The 23,372-nt window shown below is 38.9% G+C and overlaps 1 protein-coding gene and 1 pseudogene across 5 annotated transcripts in view; both read left to right on the top strand.

The window, feature by feature from the left end:
• Nucleotides 1–966: 966 nt before the first annotated feature.
• The window catches only part of LOC146472898 (CAP-Gly domain-containing linker protein 1-like), a 129,900-nt gene continuing 107,494 nt past the window's right edge, over nucleotides 967–23,372 (top strand). For 2 of the 4 annotated variants that reach the window (XM_085119131.1, XM_085119130.1), the window contains exons 1-4: nucleotides 967–1,997; nucleotides 4,304–4,526; nucleotides 7,946–8,038; nucleotides 15,448–15,498. In XM_085119131.1, the coding sequence (XP_084975257.1) occupies nucleotides 1,102–1,997; nucleotides 4,304–4,526; nucleotides 7,946–8,038; nucleotides 15,448–15,498 (1,263 nt within the window). In that variant the 5' untranslated portion in view covers nucleotides 967–1,101. The remainder of the gene's footprint in view (nucleotides 1,998–4,303; nucleotides 4,527–7,945; nucleotides 8,039–15,447; nucleotides 15,499–23,372) is intronic. The other 2 variants (XM_085119133.1, XM_085119132.1) reach the window with 1 other exon arrangement.
• Nucleotides 18,767–21,628, top strand: LOC146472899 (uncharacterized; annotated as a pseudogene). Its single transcript, XR_014866506.1, has one exon. The product of XR_014866506.1 is annotated as an uncharacterized LOC146472899 (transcript).

The raw sequence follows: 23,372 nt of genomic DNA, 5'->3' as shown, positions 1-23,372 counted from the left end.
AAACAAGAGATATTCCTTAGAGATAGTGGATCCTGTCATCATATCATTGAAGTGAACTCAAACAGAAAGAACATTTTTTACACTGCTGCTGCATACCAACATACATGAAACAGAGGCCCTCTTGCTGTCTTACACCGCAAAACTAAAGGCGCTGGGAGAGATGTCCCGTACTGTACTTTATTCCAAGTTAGAAATTTGTGGGGAATGCTCCAGCCATTTGTGATCGCCACTTGGGCGAGAAGCAGTTGATGCTCGGAAAATTTAACCATTCAATGGCGTAGAACTGCGAGCTCTTTCACTTTTGTCTCAGCCAACGAAAGCTCCTGCGAAGATAGACTCTTTTTCATTAAAGACTGCCCATTCGTAAATGTTTTTTTATCTCGTGAAAACAAGGTTGACAGAGTTTTTTAAGGCAAATTTAATATCATCGAGCGAAACTTCCCTTCCCGATAAAAACTCTAAAGACTTTTGCCAACTCCACACCGTGTTTCCTTCACGAAACTATTGACAGAGCGGTTTCTAACTAAAAACCGTTTGATTATAACACCTACAGATGTTTAAAACATTTACCAACGGCTTTTTCGGAGAATCTTTATCGATTTTTATCGTCCGCCATCGTGCTGCATTTCTTTTTGACGATACTTTTATTTTTCGCGCCAGGCCGTCAGTCGCCCACCCTACGCTAACCCTACGCTCTGCCGCTAACATTTTCACTTCCGTTTTAGATTTCTATCGTTGGGAACTAGCCAATCAAATCCTGTGTCCCCAGAGCCTCGTGCGAAGGCCCCGCCGGCTAAGAGGGACAGGAGGCTCTGGGGACGAGAATGCCTCAGCGCCTCAAGCGTGCCAAGCCAATGCCAAGCGAATGCCAAGCTTGCCTAGCCTTACCGACCCCGTACCCGGTCCTGCTCGGCCCTACGTGCGTGCAAAATCGCGAGAGACTCGGGCTGCACCCAAGATCTTTCGTCTCGTCGATATCGCACCTAGTTGATAGCATAGAACCTGGTGAATCGTTTGTAATTTTAGTAGCATGAAAAGGTTCTACTGGGTTAATTGTATGAGACACAAAGTAAACGGACAGGTCTTTCCTCTTGTTTCAGTATGAGCCAGATCCCGTCAGGTATTTCGCGTTTAAAGACGCCGAGCAAAATTGTGAAGCCAATCCAAGGTGGTGGTGTTTCTGGAACAAGCCAAACTCCAACTCCTTATGTAAAACCACGTGGCGCTACAAAAAGTTCTGACCCATCAACAGGATCTACAGCACAGCCAAGAACTAGTCCATTAGCAGCGAGTGGACTTGTGAGAAGGGGAGCACAGGCAGCCGAGACTGCTAGTGAGCGTTTAGTTAGTCCTCGAGGCTCTGTCACGGGTACACAGATTGCACAACCCAGACTACCTTCTAGGGAAAATTCCCAAACACGGTTGCAATATAGGAGAGAAAGTTCTAGTTCTAGTTTACACGGGGCGTCCTCAAAAAAAGATTCATCGCAAACAACTGTGAGGAGACGTGGCGAAATTCCTCGGGCTCCAGAAAGTCAAGCCTCAAATTCGAAGTCAAATTTGTTTAACCTGTTCAAAATAGGGGATCGTGTCTTGGTAGGATCTAATCCTGGTGTTATAGCATTTGTTGGAGAAACTCGTTTTGCTAAGGGCGACTGGGCTGGAGTGGTGCTGGATGATACAGTTGGAAAAAATAATGGAAGTGTTCAAGGAGTACGATATTTCGAATGTCAACCAGGTCACGGAATATTTACAAAATTAGAGAAGCTCACGAAAATAAATCAGATTCCTGGCGACAGTCGGAGAATTTCAGTAAGTGAAAGTACAGACAGCAAAGCAGAATCGAGCCTTAAAATTGGTGCTCGCGTTGTGGTTAGCGGTTCAAAACATGGCGTTATAAGGTATCTGGGAGAAACTGGATTCGCTAAGGGAAAGTGGGCTGGCGTCGAGCTTGATGAACCTTTGGGGAAAAATGATGGGGCAGTCGCTGGAACAAGGTAAAACGATTTATGCAGGCTTAAGACGTTTAATCGACAAATATGTCCCTAAAGTAGCGATGGTTAAATTGTGTAAAATAACGTCAAAAAAGTGGCGTAGGAGATAACTAATGTGCGTTGTTTTCCTTGGCCGGTGGCGTACTCAATTTTTAATTTTATATATAATGACAAGGTATCAAAATGATGGTTAATTTTGGATTTAATGCCACTTATCCAATTTCAAGTCTTTGATGGTGTATCGACCCAATGATCTCATGCTAGCAAACGAGCCACTTTTAAATCGTATCTTAGATTGCCACGTCCGCTAAAATGACAATATTTTTGTCACGAGTGGCATGTTTGCTACTATCTATTTTTAGTAACACTTTGAAAATCCAAGGGAACCCTTTTCACCAATGACAATAGTAAACGTGAGTCAGGTTTGTATCTGTGTGGCTCGGTTATTCTATCATAAGTCAATTTCCTGTATGATTTCAAGTAATGTAATGCAATATCAGGCTATCTTTCTGACTAAAACTATTCAATAGGCCTTATCACGGTTTTCAACGCCATTTTGATGAGTAGGCAAGCACTTCTGAAATAACAGTGTTTGTATGGAAATCCGATGTCAAATAATTTTCAAAAAACAGCGCTTCTGAAAAATTCATGAATTGGAAACTTTTGGCACTAGGAAAACGATTTTAAGAAAAAAAATTGGAGGGATGTAGCTGTGCCAGAAAGCGTCCAGTCGAGTTTTGAACTTTCCATACATTTGTCCGTATAGCGAACCAGCCGTGAACTGCTACTAAAAATAGTTCGCGGGAAAAAAATACAGGGAAATGTATGGAAAGCTCAAAACATGACTGGGCGCTTTCTGGCACAGCTACATCCCTCCAATTTTTTTCTTAAAATCCTTTCCCCAGTTTCAAAAGTTTCCAATTCATGATTTTTTCAGAAGCAATGTTTTATGAAAATTATTTGACATCGGATTCCCATACAAACACTGTTATTTCAGACGTGTTTGCCTACTCGTCAAAGTGGCTTCGAAAACCGTGATAAGGCCTATTAGTTCAGTCATGAAGGGAGGATAGGTTTAAAAATCTGTGAGACGTACAGTGGAAATAAATGAGGCCACTAATGCTATAAAGGATGCCACTTTCTAAACATCCTGGCGTGGGTAATCGATAAGATCGATAATTGGTAATAATTGATAAAAATTGATAGAAATTAGCTAACTATATCGATAATCGATAAATATCGATGAAAGGTTTTTGTGCGTAATCGATAGTTATAGATTTTTCAATAACAATATTGATTTTATTGATAACTATCAATTTTAATGAAAAGATATTTCATTTAGAATAATGAAACCAGTTTTGACACGTTTACTGCTATGAGCACAAGTGTGCACTGCAATAGTGGAGTGTAGAGTTCTATAAAAAGAAATTAAATGCATCACTTCATAGCAGCCCGAGTAGACTTTATATTCTAGACTGTTTCCCATATGGAGTATATGAGCGAAACTGTAGCTATCATAAACATTAAATTGCAAAGAACTTTATAAATAAGAAGTACCAAGTATATAACAACTTCAACAGTAAAAGAGATAGAACAATGTTGCATCCATGCAAGTTTCTCGATATGTAAAAAGATCCAGTGATTCAGCAACACTGAGAACAGTTGAAGAAGATTGTTAAAGTTAGTAAAATCAATAACATCGATAAAGTTCATAGCGAGACAAGTTGTGAGTATCGATTTTTAGCTATTAATTAATAAAATTGATAACATAAGATAAATTTATTGATTGCCCATGCCGGGTGAATATACACCAATGCATTCCAAATAATCGCCCATAGGTATCTTATAGTTATTATTATTATTGTTATTGTGATTATTATTGTTATTGTGATTATTATTATTATTATTATTATTATTATTATTATTATTATTATTATTATTATTACCTAATTAGCTGTGTACAATAATTATTTTTTTCACAAATTGCAAATTCCAGCAAAGGGTTTAGATTCATGTATGTACTATCAGTTTTAATGATTAATATGTATTCCCAGTTTTGTTTTACAGTGTACAAATACCGCTTCCTCTTTGATCAGCTGGTTTAATTAGTTAGATGAGGGTAGATAAAAGTGGGTACCCTTAGCTAGTTTTGTGGCAGTTGGAGGTTTCCTTTCTCTTGTCTTCACTGGCTTCTTTCTCCATGTAGCAGCTCAACTGCTTTTTTAATTTGCCTGTGTGTGAACCTGCTTCACTTTTCTTGCAAAGGTTTCAGTTTATTAAATCTTTTTTGCATCTTAATTTCATTGCAGATATTTCCAGTGTGAATCCAACTATGGCTTGTTTGCACCACTTCACAAAATTGTCATATCAAATTTACCACTACCAGCCAGACACCAAAGCCAGTCTCCACAAGAGAATGATACGCAGAACTCCTTGGTCACTCTTGGAAGCAACAGTTCCCTTAGTTCAGTTAATTCAAGCCAAAGTGGTTCCTCACTCACTCTCAAACAGGCAACTACAAGTACATCACAGGTGACAGCTGTTTGTTTTTGATTTTTTCGCTACTATTTTTGGTGGTATAGTGGTTAATTACAGTGTATAAGGACATTGTGCTTATATTACCTTAACACAACTGAGGGGTGCAATAATGTTATTATAATATCCTGCAGCCACAAGGTTTTGTTAAATGCATCTGCCATTTTGGTGCAATGTCAGCACATTCTCATGTTTTTTTCCATGAGCTTTTGTGTGTTCCTGTTGATGTTTGAAAGGTCTTCATTGTTCTGAAGATTATGGTCCAGAAAAGTCACTAGTGTACACTAGTGTAATTTCAGGCTAACTCTGACAGTTTGAAGAAAAATCTGTAAAATAGGGGTGGGACGGGGTGGGGTTGGTATGGACAGAGGGCAGTGCTACTGATATAGTATCGTTTTTGTCATGGGCTCAGTATTCAATACATGTGTCATGAATGATTAATTTGTGGTCCATGTGAAAAACAATACTGAGGCATGTGCTTTGTAATGTTGCATCATCGACGTAAAAAAATGTGTCTTGGCATGCTAGGGGATTTCCCAACCCTCAAAGTATTCAATTAGCTTTCTAGGATTGTCCCTAAATTGTCTTAATCCCAGGTTTAGAGCTAATGTTGAAGATAATGTTAGATTTTTACAGACGATTTTTAGTTTCCTTTTTGTACAAATATTTTGTTTTATTGTTGTACAAATCTCAGGCAAGACTAATAAATATTCAAATCCCTTTACAGTTCATTGGATTGGAAAAAGAATTTGGTTTATTTGAATGGTTTATGAAGTGGTTGAGGTTTTCAATAACCTAAAGAAAAGTCCAAATTTTTGAGGAAGAAACTAAACTGAGCCCTCTAGTTTTTGCTTGGTCAAGACAGCACTGAACAGACTTCCTCTATTAGTCGGCAATCCATGTTAAGAAACAGTAAGTAACATAAGGAAAAACATGGTTGCAAACATGTTACCATTCGCCTGTCAGCCACCATTGTTTTATGATTGGACTCAGGGGGCACCTATTGTTTCATTTCAGCAGAATATCTGTTTAGATTTGACATTACCTGCCTCAGAAAATTGGATTAAATTGTAAAGAAAAACTAGCATTTTGTTTAACAAAAAGTCACCTCCATTATTCTTGTAATGCTGAAAAACGAATCACCTTCTGGGGTTTTCAGGGCTCAAATACGTCATTTAAAGTGTGAAAGGCTACCTTAACCCATTGACCCCTCAAACGCCCATAACCACCCGTGCACAACAACCCCCGAATTTCCTGAAATGCCCAAGACCGCCCATCCAAAATGGCGGCTGGTTCTTCGCCTCTCTACCTCCCCCTGGTGGCTTTTTCGTTTTTTTGTTGTCATGGAGATCAAAAGAGATGGTTAACCAATCAAATGCCATCTTTTGCGCATTTTTTGACAGGTCATGTCAAGCACCCCAAAGTCGGTAATTTTTTCATCGCGCGAGGTAATTGAAATTTGCAAGACAATAGCGAATGCATTCGAAAATGATATGGATGTAGTGGCGCTTTTTGGGGACTCGGGGGATGAAGAAAGCTTTGATGGGTTTGGGGAGGGAGGATCTAGTAGTAACGATGATTCGGATTTAGATTTCGGGGGCCTAGACGCTGAAGAAGACGAAGAAGATGCTCCTGATCAAGAAGAAGCCAAAGTTCCACAGCCAAGCCATTACACAGACGACGAAGAAGAAGAAGCGAGATGGACGGCTCACCTCTCAGATGTTTAAGTTCCTCCGTTCGTGGCAGCGTCTGGTCCTAATATAGCCTTAGATAATCCTTCCGAATTAGATGTTTTTTTGAATTTTTTAGGAGACGATTTGTGGGATAGAGTGGTAGAGGAAAGTAATCGCTACGCGCAGTTAAAGTTAGGCGTTTGATTTGCTAGTTTTCATCAAATCACGCGCGCGGAATTAAAGGCTTTTATCGGGGTAAATTTGATCGTGGGGATAAATCGCCTCCGTAATTACGCTTTATTTTGGTCTAACGATGATTTTTGTGGCAACCAGGGTATCAAAAGGGTAATGACTAAGAACAGGTTTGAGGAAATAAGTCAATATTTGCATTTTAACGATTTAACTAGGGAGCTCGCTCGCGGTGCTGAAAATTTCGATCGCCTTTTCAAATCGCCGCAAGATTGATAACTTGTCCGTCACCCCAGAAAATATTGGGAAGCATTTTAGTGTTAAAATTGAAGGTAGGAAGAAAGTTTGTGTGCATTGTAAGAGGGTGGGTAGAAAAACAAGTGGGGGACGTTCAGTAGAGACAGCTTTTCAGTGTTTACCATGTAGTGTAGCGCTTTGCAAAACTTGCTTCATGAATACCACGCGGCTTGAAATTGCATTCTTTATAACCCGAGTCCTTATCTGTGACGCTGCGATCTATGAACTATCGGTGAGTTTCAAAAGTATATACGATCATGATTTCATTGCATTTTGGCCTAATCAATATTTGAGATCTTTTCTTGGTTAAATAACCTTTGGCCACTAATAGTGACATGTTTCACTAGTTTGCAATCAGGCCGCGAATTGTTTTTCAATGATGCGTAGAATATAGTATTTTGAATCTCATTTTGGTTTGGACCGGTCACACGACTTTGGCCTTTATTTGGCACCATTTAAGTTTTTATTTAGCGTCATTTGTCACATTTTGGCTGCCGAATTCTTTATCTTGTAAATAAAACTTGTTTGGAATCTCTACTTGTTTGTTTTGTCGTTTCCTTGCGCTGCGTGAGTTTTTGTTTGCGATGCGATGCGTTTGTACTTTGCTTTTCGCGAAGAGTTCTCGTGCGGCTCGAGTCATTTTCCCCTTCTTTTATCCTTGCCTGCCTTTAAATGGCCTTGAATCTGCAAGAAAACTTCAATAAATACAGTTAAAATTCATATTTGATGTATACAACGGTGATTTTACCCATTTTCGGTTCTTGACATGACCTGTCTTAACAGTTTTATGCGGCCGCTAATTATTCATATTTTGAGCTCGCCGCGCGTAAAACACAAAAAAATTAATTTGATTTGTGCTTTTCTCCCTGTACTATATGTCCATGCATCAAATGATAAAATTTTTACACTTTCCGGCAGCAAAATTCCTCCTCTTTCGGATGAGCTTTGCTTTGAAACCTGATCCCGTCTATAGTGCTACTGCGCATATGGTTTATTTTAAGCGTTTGGATCGCGCAGTCTTTACTCCAAAATTTCTAGGAAATTAGCATAATGTCATGCTCTGAGGGGGCAATGGGTTAAAGTAGTTTTGGAATGCCAATAGCAGCTCAGAACTTTTTGGGAATAAAACTCCATTACTTAATGGATAGCTGAATGGCAATGGGAGGTGGGGGTGGTGGGAAGAAAATGGGCAAAGTGAGACAGTTAAAAAGCCTTTCTTGTTGCATTTTTTAATGCTTTCACTTTGTGTTTGAACAGACTCTTTCTAGTCCTGAACCTGAGGCATCTGAAGTGAAATTGTCAGTGGGGCAACCATCTGGCCTAAGTACATCCCAGCTGGTGGCTTTACAGGTGAGATCCAGGAGAATTTTTAACATACTTAAAGGAAATGAGTCCATGTTCAAAGGAGTAAGCTTTTGTTTTTGACATTTATAGTTCTCAGTTTTAAGAGCCGTTGTCAGTAACTTTCGAGAATCCGGCGACAGAGGCGAAAATTTGAATTTTTTTTTTATTTGCCCCAAAAGACCCTTTTGGTGAACTATTTTCAAACATAATCAAAAGTTCCAGCGAATTTTTATTTTGGCAAAAATTGGGAAAGTCCGAAATCGGCCAAAACGTGCGCGATGGCCCGATTGAAATTATGCAAATTAGTACATTTTCAAAACTCTCGTTCAAGACAAGGCAACGTTTTCTCCAGTTGATAATTTCACAATCGTTTTTACATCCCTTGTGCTTGCTTCCAAACTATATTTTATCTCGACCTGAACCTTCTTTCATTTGAAGTTGCCCACGTAAAGAATACAATGTTTGCTATTCCTTAGATAGAGTGATTTTTGCCATATTTCAGATGACCATATCATCAGGGGTATACGAATATACTGGTAATGAAATAACTTTTTGGAACGGGCAATTGCTCTTATTTATCATATTAAAATATTTAGTTTGGCCCGTGAAAAGTGAGCGCGCTAGGTCGAGATGTGTGGAATGCACTTTGACACAATTCACCATTTCAGTACCTCATGTTCCTCCTGTTACTTTGCACGTGTCAATACAGTTCACGAAAGCTTTTAGATAAAAGCCAAGGTCTCTGGTTATATTTGATGCCTTTATACACGTCAATAACTAGCTTTAAACTTGAGTGCTCCCCATATTAGCATTAAGTTATCAAATGATTCTTTTTCAGGTGAAATTTTCGAGTTTATATTGGGCCGTTCAAGCGAGATGAATAAGCCGTTCCCAGGAAATAACTTGAAATCAGTGAAATTAATACCCTGTCTCTCATATCATGCTACACTTCCAAGCTTTTAAGCTAGAAAGTGTAAATGCTTCTTTCTTACGTGGCCTAAAACAGAATTTAAACTGTAATCTTCTCAGCACCGAATGTAGAGAATCGAAATCTTTGACCAGTTTTTACGAGTCGTTTAATTTATCGCAATTAATTGCTGCTCCTACTAGAGTGACTGAATTGTCGCGGTGTCTTTTTGATGTTATTCTCGCTTCGCAAACCAAACAAGTTGTTAAGGCTGGTGTCATGGACAGCTTGATTAGTGACCATGACATGGTCTTTGCCGTCCGACATCTCGACCTAAGACCACATATACTACAACTAGGAGTTTAAAGAACTACAATCCAGATGCTTTCCAGTTTGATATGTCCAGTGCACCCTGGTCTGTTGTGGAAGTATTTGACGACGTTAATGACAAATTACACGCATTTGACCTGTTGTTCAATGAAATTCTCGATCATCACGCTCCGATTAGATCAATTAAAGTTCGTGGAAAACCAAATCCCTGCATAACGGAGGAGATGCGTGAACTTATGAAATCTAGGAATGTCTGGCGCAAAACAGCTCGTAGAACTAATGATCCACATGCCTGGTCTACCTATAAAAACCTTAAACACCAAATCAGGAAGTCAATCAGAGCAGCGGAGAGGGAATTCATCAAAGATCAGATCCAAAACAACCCACGGAACACAAATTGTATTTGGAAGGCAATCCGGCATTTCTTTATATCTAGTTTTTAGTCGTGTTATCCGGTTGTGATGGAATGAGTCAAGAAGTCAGTAACAATGTTGCATTATTCTTCAGTATTTTCGACAAACACACAGAGAAGCAAAGCTTGGTTGGCAAGTGTATTTATATATAGATGGGCATAGAGAAGATTTTTTGTTTCTACTTTCTGGTCATAAATGTATACAAAGGTAAAACAACGGACGCGCTTCATCCATGTGGCAAGTCGAGAAATGGCTGATGTTTACATTTAAGTCGGTGCGCGATTTTTTCAGTTTTTTTCTTGCGGTGGACTTCTTTCGTAATATTTTAGGCAAATTCTGTTTTAGGCCACGTAAAAAAGAAGCATTTGCACTTTCTAGCTTAAAAGCTTGGAAGTGTAGCATGATATGAGAGACGGGGTATTAATTTCACTGATTTCAAGTTATTTCCTGGGAACGGCTTATTCATCTCGCTTGAACGGCTCAATATAAACTCGAAAATTTCACCTGAAAAAGAATCATTTGATAACTTTTTGCTAATATGGGGAGCACTCAAGTTTAAAGCTAGTTATTTACGTGTATAAAGGCATGAAATGAAACCAGAGACCTTGGCTTTTATCTAAAAGCTTTCATGAACGGTCTTGACACGTGCAAAGTAACAGGAGGAACATGAGGTACTGAAATGGCGAATTGTGTCAAAGTGCATTCCACACATCTCGACCTAGCATGTTCACTTATCACGGGCCAAACTAAATATTTTAATATGATAAATAAGAACAATTGCCTGTTCAAAAAAGTTATTTTATTACCAGTATATTCGTATACCCCTGATGATATGGTCATCTGAAATATGGCAAAAATCACTCTATCTAAGGAATAGCAAGCATTGTATTCTTTACGTGGGCAACTTCAAATGAAAGAATGTTCAGGTCGAGATAAAATGTAGTTTGGAAGCAAGCACAAGGGATGTAAAAACGATTGTGAAAGTATCAACTGGAGAAAACGTTGCCTTGTCTTGAACGAGAGTTTTGAAAATGTACTAATTTGCATAATTTCAATCGGGCCATCGGGCACGTTTTGACGATTTTGAACTTTCGCAATTTTTGCCAAAATAAAAATTCGCAGGAACTTTTGAATATTATTTTTGAAAATAGTTCACCAAAAGGGTCTTTTGGGGCAAATAAAAAAAATTTGAATTTTCGCTTCTGTCGCCGGATTCTCGAAAGTTACTGACAATGGCTCTTTAAACTACAAGAGGCAAAATCAAGCTTACACTCTTGACTAGCAATGGACCATATAAAGTATTAAAAAGTAACTCTCCAGGCACCACAAGACCTTGAAATGTCAACCCAACATTGGCAATCACTTCACTCTAAACACGGACTTAAACTAAACTGCAAAACTTGTTGTAACAGTTATTAATAGTTTACTTGCTAATTGAAGACAGCTACAAATTTTTCACAGATTTTGTTGCCTTATTGAATTGAACACCCCAGCTTACAAATCTGCTGCTGCACAGTGATCATTTCTATATTGTACACAGTTAGTCTGTGGAACTCTTTGCCAAGTAGCATTACAGAATTTAATGGCCTCCAAGCATTATCTCTTTGACTTATACTTTTATTTAGCCAATATAGGTATTTTTCTATTGTATGCATTAAGAATTTTTTTATAGATACATCTTGTATATTGTTAAAGTCGCCGTTACACATTGAAACTTTTAACTGAAACTTGTGTGCAACTGCGAAACAAGACATTTCTCAAAGTGTTATTACACGGTGAAACTCTTGTTTTTTCACCACTGTGACCGTTGCAGGCTGTTGCAGAAGTAGAAAGCAGTTCTACTTTTCATGAAATTTGTCTTGCAATGGAAGTTCAAAAAAGTTTCACAAAACCGTCCATGTTACAGGGTTCAACGCCAGCTGAAACTTGTTTCACAGCGCCGTTGCTCAAATTAGCCCCTATTTTTTCCCAGAGACCAGTTATGATGAATGAAACTTAGTTGCTTAATATTCAGTTTGTGATTAAAATGCTCAATAAACAAGAAATAACTTTTACATTACTCTTTTAACTCGTGAATGCATGCATGGGCAATGAACGAGTTATCGCGTTGTGTGATTTTTGTCACTTGCTCGGTGGGTTGTTAAAGGGATACTCTAGACCCCAAAACAACTTTCCAAATTCAGAAAGCTTATGACCCAAATAAAAGATATTTACCGAAATTGGAGTTCGATCTCCGCTATTTTGCCTAGAAAAACGAAAAGTTTCTCGCCATGGGATTCGAAGCAGCGCTTGGGCCGAAAACCGGAAATGACGCAGAAAGAAGAACTCGCCAAACCTTTTCCGGTTAGATTCCCCTGGATTTCTTTAGCAAGATTCGGTAAATGGCTTGATTTTAAAATTCGAAAATAAAATGCATAGTTCGTGTTTTGAAGAAAATTCAATAACACCGTATCGATTTATAGTTGCTTGATGCTTCATTCTAGTAACAACGGTGAAGGTCTTCATAATTGGCATTTCTTTCGGGTTTTGTACGGATGGTTCGGACACACGCGATTCGATTTGTTTGCTAACCCCACGACCTCTGCTCACTTTTCTGAAGACTGTTCTCAACCACAAATTATCATAGCTGTGTCTATGGAAAGATGAAAAGCTCACAAAACGCCATTTCAAAACTATCAGAAAATAAGAGCATAGACCCGATGGAGGACAGCACGTCCCATGAAGCCGCTTGCGCCAGACAGATCACAAAACAAGCTACTCCACCAGAACTAGGGTTCGCTGTATGTTTGAAAAATAATAAAAAATTGTTATTGCAGTGCAGCGTGAAGAAAACTAGCAATAGCCGATAATGATACTTAAGCTTACCTTTCGAACACACGTAGTATCGCGGTTATTTCATTAACCTTGTTCTGTTCAGGTACGCGACTGTCATATTCGCTGTATACGCGGCGCAACAGGGCAAAATGACCAACAACGGTGAACACCATTTTCTAAATCAGCATAATATCAAAGGTGACAGGCCTTGTTTTGCTTTAAAATGGAAAACAATGAAAAATTGCCAGTCACATTACTTAGCGGAAAAAATCCCTGTAAAGTGAGCTCGAATGCAGTACTATGGAACTCAATATGGCATGAAAGGTTAAACTCGTTTAATATCCCAAAAGACCCAGTACAGGATGACTCCAGAATTTATTTAGGTGCTTTATAGTCTTCGTCGTAGTATTGCTGTTTGTACAGGTACCGCTCCTGTAAAGTGTGAATCGTTATAATGAAAGCTGCCCACATCTCCAAGCTTTCGCTGAGTTTTGTACGCTGTGTCTCTATTAACTGCTATTAAACAGGCCAAAAAATATAACTAAATGACCAAACTAAACTAGATTTCAAATAACAACGCCGTACCATAAAAAGGAAACTTTAATGCTACTCAAAACTTATTCAATCGCCAATAAAATCACATTGCGGATGTGAAATACACCGAATTTGCGATATATAGAATGCATAACTGGTCGCTTACCAATCCGCTCTAAAACACCTCTTCGCACTCGTTTTGTAGAGTCCGTAACCGAGTTCACTTCGCTGTTGCACGGCTAAACAGATGCGAAAGAGCGCCCTCATAGCTCTGCTAACGTTGCTCCGTCGGCAATTTCAATTGTACTATTTTGTTCAGAAGAAAAACAAGCAAAAGAACTGCGCTAATCCCCAGAATCCATATTGACTTCAGTGTTGTAAACAAGAGCGGTTCTTCATTCTACGTCATCGATCACGTGCTCTACCAAAGACGATTTTTACTTCCGGTCTTCAAAACGGGGAAAATTTCGCCTTTCTCGGGCAATTTTCGGCCTTTTACTTTTTTCTTTTGTACTTTTTGTGCCGTTTACCCTTTATTATAGTCCAAATGCTACCTTTTAAGCGAAAGTTGTTTTGGGGTCTAGAGTATCCCTTTAACTTTATATCAATATTTATTTAACCCATTAAGCACCAGCCGTTTCCAGAGGTTTTCTAAAATTCAGCAAAATTGGCAAAGTGGTTATTTCCTACCCCATGTGCAGTAAAAATACATAACTTACCGGGCAAAACAAAAAAAACAATACCCCTTTGGTCTAAGATAGTTAAAATTACTAATTGTGGAATAAAATACACTAGTTGCCAATTAAAAATTTTCCAAAAAACAATCTTGAGGGTAAAAATTTCCGAAATTTCGACGAAATTTGATTCGCACACCACATGGGTGAAATTTGGTCCGTCTTGAGAGCATGTGTTTGTTTATGCAAGATGCTTTTTTTGTCAATTGGCAGCCACGTAAAACCACCAATAGAACGTGTACCTCCACCTTTGCGTTGCATTGTGTATCAAAAAAGGAATCAGAGTGCATGTTTTAAGCCAACGAAAAGGAATCTTCGGACTTTGAAAATTGCATGTAAATAAGAGATCCTCAGCAATATTTTCATAAGACCGTATTCTCAGAAGGATGCCTTCAAAAGACTGTTCAAAATGCTAAGCCGTCTTCCTTCCCAAGCTATTTGAAAATGCACCAAATCTTGTCAAAATTTAACGCCGGCTGCGACGCAATCACGGCATTTCACATTATGCCGGAATTCTCGAAAACGAAAAATATTTGGAAAGTTTTATTGTTATTTTCGTAAATGGTTCTCTAGAGGGATTCTTCTGACAAAATATGAGGAAATCCGAAATTTCAGATTTGACGGCAAGTTCTCGTTATTCTCAGTCCGCCGCTCTTAATACGGTTACCCTTCTATTCACATCTGCGTTTACGAGTTGGCCCACAGGAGCCTTGGATCTAGAAAATGCAAGTGACCTAAAGTAGATACAGACCCGTGACTGATTTCTTTTGTTCACGTCTTTGCTTGTCTTGGCTCGGTCTCATATACAGAAGAAATCAGTTGAGTGTTGCTTTTTCTCTTTTGTAAATCACTTGAAAAAATTCTAGAAATTATATTAAGCTATTCTTGTATATTTAGCATTTTTCTCTATAATTGAATTTGCAACTAAGTTTATTTTTACATGACAACTCACTGGTCTCTGTACCAAATAAAATAGGGCTTGCAAATCTGAAGAAATTTCAATAATTTTAAGAGAAAAAGTGCAATTGTGCCCCTCTTGCCCCAAACCCTTCAATTGCACTTGGATTATTTAGACTGTTTGACTTTGATGTATAGGGAAGAGTTAACATGTTACAATGCCCTTTGGTTGAGAGGTTACAGACTAGTGAAGTGCTTGTTGTCTATAGGATTTATAAATATTTCTGAGTTTTCATTTGCTCTGTTACATTTATTTACTAAACCTGAACAGAGCTTTTTTTTATTTACAACCCTGGACTGTCATTGAGTTAAAGTCATAAAATGAAACAGCCCAAATTGATTATATAGTAAGGTTGTTAATGTTACTTAAAATGCTAAACTTTAGGTAGCACATCAAGATGTCCTTGGAATGCCTCCTTCCTTTACCTAAAAAAAAGCTCCCTTTTTTTGTCCTTTACTTTAAAAGTTAAAAGACAATGTAAAATAAACTTAATTTTTCAATACTGTCTTGTTCTTGAAAATACAGCCACTTTGATGGCGTACTACGTGCACCTTTGTTAAATAGAAATTGAATCTTCAAATGATGTGGTACTTTTAGTGAAAATTCTTTAAATTATTAATAAAAAAATTAATATTAAAATGTTTTTAGATGATAAATATAAATTGTGAGAATCATAGCTTTACTGTTGGACAGAATAAACAATCTAACTGCATATTACTTTCCAGGCATCTACTATTTTAAGAGATGCTTCAGGTTACATTGTTAAGAAAAAGGAGGTAAGATAACCCTAAAATAAATAAACTAAATCAAATACAATGCTTGATACTTAGGGACTTAATTTGATGTTACCCAAGACTTAAGGTGGCTCAATATAGTTATTTGGTGCGTGTGACATGGGTACGAAAATGGCGCGAGCGCGCCAGAGTTTAAAAGTCAATCTTAATGAAAACAAATAAAAAAATGGCTTCCCGCTGTGTTTTATCACTTGTGTCATCTCGTTTGTCTTTCCTTTTTTTGTTTCGAGAAACTATTCAGCAAAACAGTTTACAAAAAGTCCCTCTCTTGTCTCGAGCTGCGGCAGTACAGCGACAAACGAGTGCATTTCGTCAATATGCTCATTTTCCGTCGATCTCAACAAAGTTTTTGCCGTGCGCGGCTGGTTTAGCATTGACGGAAGAGAAAAGCAATGAAAGTAGCGACTGCCGTTCAAAGTTGTGGAGTGCTGGAGGTGTCATGTGTATGGTTGGCGGCGTTATATTAAGTTCGGTGGACAAAGAATGTCACCAAAAGCCATCAATTGAAATTCTTCGCGGCGAAGGAGGCCGATTTGCTCGTAATTCGAGAGTGGAAAAACAGAGTGGCTTTGATAAGACTACAGGGATAAGGGAATGGAGGGCAAAGAGGAAACTGGAGTAAACCACCGAACAACCAGATGAAAACGAACCTCTAACAAAGAGAAAAACCTGTGCGAGTCAGGTAAGAGTTTTTTTGACACACGAAATATAATTATTACGCAGATGTTATCCATCAACATGCACTAGCAAACACAGAAACCCTTTCCTTTTCTCTCTGCACGTTGCTTTTGGTGATTCAGGCTCTGTTTGCAACTTAAATTATTTGTTGCCTTTGAACAAATCTTATGTTGAAAACTGGCACACTTTTCTTATCCTTACTGACCTTACTCACAACTGGAGAGAGCTGATTAAAGTCGTGTTTACAGGCTCCCACAACATTAATCATAAAAACTGAATTCTCATTAGACCAAAGAGCTAAAGGAGGAGTTAATACCACATGGATCCAGAATAATAGACCTGGATGAACTCAGGAATGGGTTGCAAAGATGTCAACATTGTAAATCAGGTGAGACCAGGTACTCTTTCAAGACGATTGTTCAAGTTGTATAGTATTTTAATTCAACTAAAACAATTGAAATAAATGCTGCAATTTTTTCTGGAACTTATACACCCATCAATGTTTATCCAGTGGGAGAGTAGACTGCAAGCAGTCCCTTTCTGGTTAGTCGAGATGGTGTGCTCATAGCCCGAGACTGGAGCGAGGAGAAATAAACAAGAAGGGACTGGGGGAGAGAAGGAAAAGAAAGGGACTGCGCTCTTAACTGCAACAAACGCGTTCGAATTTCCCGTCGCTCCAGCAACGGAAAATTCCGATTGGTCCGTAAACAATAGCTGCTGTCAGACAAGTTCGATGTGTAATTAACTTCTTCACACGTTTGATGTCAACACTTCAGATCACTAGGAAAATGGCTTCGGTGAGAGAGAGTATCAGCGATGTGTTCGTAAATTTAAGCGATCAACTCGGCAGCTTAGTTCTAAAAGAGGAACAGAAGCTAGCAGTAGAAGCGCTTTCTCGGAAAATATGTAATGGCCGTTCTTCCCGCTGGTTTCGGGAAAGCTTCGACTTTGCCAACACGGCCTCGATTGTGGTTGTTGTTCCGTTTCGCAGTATTTTCCAAGACCAGTTGCAGTCAAAAGACTTTGGTTTAAAAGCAGTTGCCTTCAAAAAGATCCCACAATTATTAAAAGACATTTGTGCCAACAAGTACAATGTAATTTTCGCATCCGCGCGGAACAAGCTTTGTCGGCAGAATTCACCGCAGGATGCTTTAAAATGATATAACAACAGCTTCAGCCTTCCAGTTGTTTTGAGCCTCGCTCTTAATTACACTTCAGGCGTTTGTGTCGTCGATTTCTTTTACTCTGGGTCCTGAAGAAAAAAATCGAATTTTGGCCTTTTCAAAGAAGCTCGGCGATTATTCCCCTTCGCTCCTATTGTTCTGGCCCGGTGTTCTGGTCATTGAATAACAATGCAGAGTTGTTATCTATTAGCTGTCATTTTTAATTGGATTTTTAATGGGTTTAATGAATTGCGGGCGGAGTTACCCTGAACGCGTCTGTTACAGCTAAGAGGGCAGTCCCTTTCTTTTCCTTTCCCCTTTTTCCCGCCTCTCCCCAAGCCCCCTTCCGCTCATTTGCTCTAGTTTTTTTTTCGCGCTCGGCTATTTCGCGCGACCTCTCGACTATCCAGAAAGGGACTGCTTGCAGTCTAGTGGGAGAGGGGTGAGGGCATAGGGTGGCAATTTGACTGATCTTACTGTCCCAGAGGGTTGGGTAATTCAATTTTTTTTTTCTTGACCCACAGTGGGGCAGTGCTGTCATAGGGTGGGGATTTCTTGTTTATCTGATTACAAACAGTTTCCCCGGGGTAGGAAATTTGACAAATATTTTCTTGACAATGTCAAATCTGAACCCTATGCCCTGTCCCCTCCCCCCCTTATCCGGGTTAAAAATTGATAGGTGTATTATATGAAAATAACATGAGACTAAGAGCCCAAACTGCCATTAAAAAATAATTACTACAAATTTGTTTATCAATGTTTGCACATCATTCATTTTCTCTTGGCAAAAGCAGTAATAACAAATAAATATAATAATGTACAATTTAGTAAACAGTTCTCTCATAAAAATTACATGAAATGGACATTCTTTATTTGAAAATGAATTTCAGATTTGAATGATTTCAAAATATTTTCATTGATTTTTGTTTTCCATTACTCCAGTTTGCTGTAGTCATGACTATAAAACAAAGGAAAATAAAAATTCATGATTTGAAATCTTATTTACCTGACATTCAGCTTTACCTACAATAGCTAGATAAGCCATGTATCTGGATGTCTTTTTCCATGTGAAAACCACACTCAGATTTATTTTTTGCCACAAAAACAACCCAAATGTTTTGTCATCTGATTTGTCACGTTTCTGTGGTAAAACATGCATGTAAATGGACTTGAAATTAACTCAATAGTACTTCTGTTCATGACACTAAATTTCCATTTAATTTCCAGCACAATTGTCATAAATATGCAATAAAACTGAAAAAAGAGATAGAGATGTGGCCTAGCCTCAGTGTTCTCTAACACATGTACGCTGTGCCCATGTTCAGTCCTTATTTAGAAGTTTAGACAAAACTATAAAGCTAAGTATTCCCAGAAAATTACTGAATTTGTCAACTTCATTTTCAGCAAATTTGTCATTATGCAACATGATCACAGAAAAAAGATTTGGACTGGCATCAGTGTTTACAGGAAAATGTACAGTATGTGGCATGGAAAACGATGTCAAGACCTCCAGTGAACACAAAAGTGGTGCACGTGGTCCCCTGGCACATGACATCAACTCGAGGGTTGTCCTTGGATGCCTTCACACAGGAATTGGGGAAACCCACTTAAATAATTTCTTGGGTACATTGAATATTCCCTCCTTAAACACAGTGACATTTAAAAATAGAGAAAGAGAAATCGGTCATGCAGTTGAATCAGTAGCCAAACAAAGTTGTGAGAAAGTTATGAATGATGAAAGAAATGCTGCAATCAAATCTGGTACAAAGAAGGACGGGCAAGGGGATATTAGCGTGTCATGCTCTCATGAGATGGGCTGGCAAAAACGAGGTAAAGGCCACAACTCATCAACTGGCCAAGTTGCAGTCATGGGTTTAACAACTGGCAAGGTAATAGACTACACAACAAGAACAAAAACATGCAGGCGTTGTGCAAATGTTCAGAAATCTGGAAAAACTGCAAAGAAGCATGACTGCCGAATGAATTACTTTGCTTCTTCTAAGGCAATGGAGCCAGTGGCAGCTGTAGATCTTTTCACACGAAGCAAAAAATCAAATGTTAAACTATCTGTCTACACAGGTGATGATGATTCAACTACATCTGCCTACATTAGACAAAAAGTACCATATGCAGTAGAAAAATGGACAGACATCATTCATGCAAAAAGATCTCTAACCACAAGACTTTACAATCTGGCCCAAAGAGGAAAGTTCACAAATTCATCTGTTCTCTCTCAAAAAGTAATTACCGGTAACTATTTAGTAAAATGTTTCAGCTACAGCGTGTCTCAAAACAAGGGAAATCCATTATCTCTCCAAAAAACATTGCAAAACATTGTGCTGCATGCTTTCGGCGATCACACAAATTGTGATGATTCGTGGTGTAGGGCCAAACAAGACCCTCGGAACTACAAACACTCCGACCTTCCCTATGGGAAACGTCTATTTGGAGATGAGCTTCGTAAAGCTGTTCAAACAATTTTCAATGAATACTGCACTGACATAGTCATAGCAAAACTTGCACCTGGGGCAAATTCTCAATGAAATGAGGCCCTGAACAGTGTTGTTGGGTTGAAAAACCCATAAATTAGGTACTATGGCGACAGCGAGAGCAACGATTTTAGGGTGGCCTGTGGAATCTCTCAAGTAAACCTTGGACATCATTATATCAGCAACATGCTGGAAAGCCTTCGCATTGAACCTGGGGAATACTCTCTCTATCACATTGAAAAAATGGATCACAAAGCCACTCAAGACAAGTTGAGAAAAACCGGTCTTCATTTTAAACGGCGACGAGCCCAGTTGCACAAACAGAAATTAAGAATTGATGGCAATAAAGAAGCTAAAGAAGGCAAAACTTATGAAAATAACATTGGACTTAACTTTGATCCAAGTACATCAGCTGATCAGGTGGTAAATGAAATTGATGTCAATATCAAAATAACAAAAGAGGAGTTACAGCAGTTCGAAAAGTACTTACCTGAATTAACTATTAGACAACTGGGTGAAAAATATTCTTTCAACAGAAACAATGTTTACAACTTTGTTATCTTTGACATTGAAACCAATACGTCTGGAAAAGCGGCAGAAATTTGCCAACTGTCAGCAATCGATCGGTCCGGTTCAGACCAATTCAACGAGTACATATTGCCACTCAAGGATGTGGATATTCATGCTTCCAGAGTTAATGGATTGAGCGTTAGAAGAGTTCATGGATCTAGGACATTATGCAAAGAAAACCAAGCGGTTTCATCTATTCAAATTGAGCAGGCAATCCAGAAATTCACAGAATTCTTACAATGAACAGTTGACAGTGTAAACTGTGATGGCAAGCAAGTGTGCACGATATTAATTGGCCACAACTCACAAGTGTTCAATACCCCGACCCTTCTTCGCCAAGGTGGAAGCCAACTGGTCCAAAACCTGACTTCCTTGAACGTATTCTTTGCTGATAGTCTTCCACTGATGAAGAAACTTGTAAAAAATAAACACCCATCGCTGTGTTCGTTGGATGGATCAGTCACCAAAACAAACCAGACGGCCATTTACGAAAAGCTGTTTAACTAATGCTTCCCTGCACACGATGCACTAGAAGATGTAAAGGCACTACGAAAGATCCTGTTTGAGTCCAGCCTGAACATTAGCGATGAGATGTTAACAGAGTCCATGACCACATCAAAACATGCAGAAAACAACATGAAATACCTCGACCGTCGCCACGCGCTACTTCAGACGTTCAAGGGAAAGCTTTGCCATCCAAGCGACGCATCCTTTCCAGTAAAGCAAGCAATGGCCGAGAAAATCGCTGGATGTGGACTTTCTTATGAAGATCTCACGAACATCTTCAACAAATTCGGGGAAAAGTCGTTGATCGGCGTGTTGTCGTTACCTCCTTCGAGTTCTTCATGCTCAAACAAATGTCCGCGAGTCACCAAAACTGTGCGTATTTTAGCCAGAATCGTCCAGCACTTTATGACTGAGGAAGGGAAACGCCAACAGACCCAATATCCATAAACGTCCCCTGTTCAGAGATGAGTTGTTGTCAACAAAATCTCGAAATTTCTTGCCCGAACTGTGTCCCACGTGTGATCAGCGAAATCCATGTAATTCGCGAGCATGCGCAAACCCGGAACATGAAGATTTTTTATTTTGATGACGTCAGAAAAAACAAGCATTTTTGAGACATCGAAAACCGCGGTCTGCGCGCATTCCACACGGTGAATTTCTTTGAAAATTTGCCCAGTGATAGGGTTTTCATTGTTTTCATTCCGGAAAAAAATTAATCAATTTCTGTACATACACTAATGAAATAAACGGGAAAAACGAAAATCAAGAAAAATGGGAAAATTAACTTATGTAAGGATTTTTTTATGATCTGTCCAGGTGAGACATAACCGAAGTCTTCTTCGTTACACGAAAAATGGTGGAAATTGACCAAGTAAAATCAAAGAAAAGCGGGCAAGAAGCCAAATACCCCTGAACAGCAAGCAAAACATTACCATCGGTGGTTGCCATGGAAACGATAATATACTAAAAATGTATACATTTTTGTAAAGAGTAAAGCTTATCCTACTAGCTGCTGTACTTCATGTCTAGTATTATGCCAAAACTATCCCAAAAGATAGCTGAACAATACTTTGCATTTATGTTATAGCGCTGGGAAATAACTATATTGAGCCACCTTAAGTTCATTTTTAATGATAGGGTTCCTGCAGTACTTGCTTAGACTGCAAGCAGTCTTACTCTTGCTCTAGAATCTGCGGGGAAGAAAATATGATATTCAATGGGGCGAGTTGCATGCGCGAGTAGCACGGGCGCCAGAGGTGAGCGAAAGAGAGACTTCTCTGCTTTCATACAGCAATTGTAAAGCCTGGCATTCTGGTGACGGAGTAATTCTATTGGTCGTGGATGATGCTCAGCTGCCAGCAACCTCTATTAGTGACATGGGAGGTGAATTTGAGCTGACATTCTTCTACTCTTGAAATAAAAGAAGGATGTTTTCGCCGTTTTGCCGACAGGTTTTGATAAAAGCCTAATTTGCCAGAGCTATTCTGTGGTGAAAAGTGTGATTGACTCTGTTGCTCCAGCTGTCATCATCCCACTGTGAAGTATAGCCAAGGAGCACGTCAGAAACAATGAGTTCAATCTTAAAGTTGGCTGTGGTTTAAACAGAAGCTCAAGAGATCGTGCAATTTCATTTTTCATTTTTATCGTGTACCGAGAAGTATCAAAATGCATGGGCAGTTCACGGAAGATTTGACTCCTGGGAGGTGGCTGCAGTGGATTTCAGTGATAAGCATGGAGAGGCTGACCTTATTTTTATTGCATTCTACATTTCGTATAGTTCATTTAGGTACTTATTAAATTATTACTGCAGGTCAGAGTAATTTTGACTGAGTTATGAATTTTCAAAGTTTTTGTAAAAAATAAAGACATAACTGTAACAATGATGCCTGGATGGCTGAGTAATAAACCAGATTTAACTATGAAAAGAACTACACTTTATTCAGCTGCCATGACGCCCGGAAAGCACGGCCCAAACACAAAACCCATGATCCTTTGCACATTTACAAAATCCGAGAACGTCCGCCAACACAACTTCCGGTAGACAATACTATCGATACATTACATCCCTTCCTTTCTTTAGAGACAAACAGGCTACGAGGAAAAGTCAATAAAGCACTAAACAGCGAAAAATAAATCTGTACGAAAACTGTACTGCTCGCATTGAGTTATCTCAATAAGACTGTCCAATAAAATCCAAATCCAATAACATGAAACCAAATCTAACAGACTTCAACATAAGTCCAACGTGTCAAACAGGGTTCAGTTCTTAAAGAACATAGTCCTTGTACTTCTTCGGCATTCTGACAGTCTGCCTTGGCTTTGATGTCGCTATACTCTTCTCTAGTGGAAGAGTATTGGGTGCTTCTTGAGAAGCGGCCTCTGTGGCCTCTGGGAATTCCCTGGGTGGGTTGTACGGCTTAACAAATGAGCTGATTCACCTGTATTCCAC

The sequence above is a fragment of the Pavona decussata genome, unplaced genomic scaffold, assembly GCF_977016875.1.
Source record: "Pavona decussata unplaced genomic scaffold, jaPavDecu1.1 SCAFFOLD_96, whole genome shotgun sequence".
Taxonomy (NCBI): domain Eukaryota; kingdom Metazoa; phylum Cnidaria; class Anthozoa; order Scleractinia; family Agariciidae; genus Pavona; species Pavona decussata.
The sequence above is the reverse complement of the archived record's forward strand: the minus strand, read 5'-3'. Positions and strand labels throughout refer to the sequence as shown.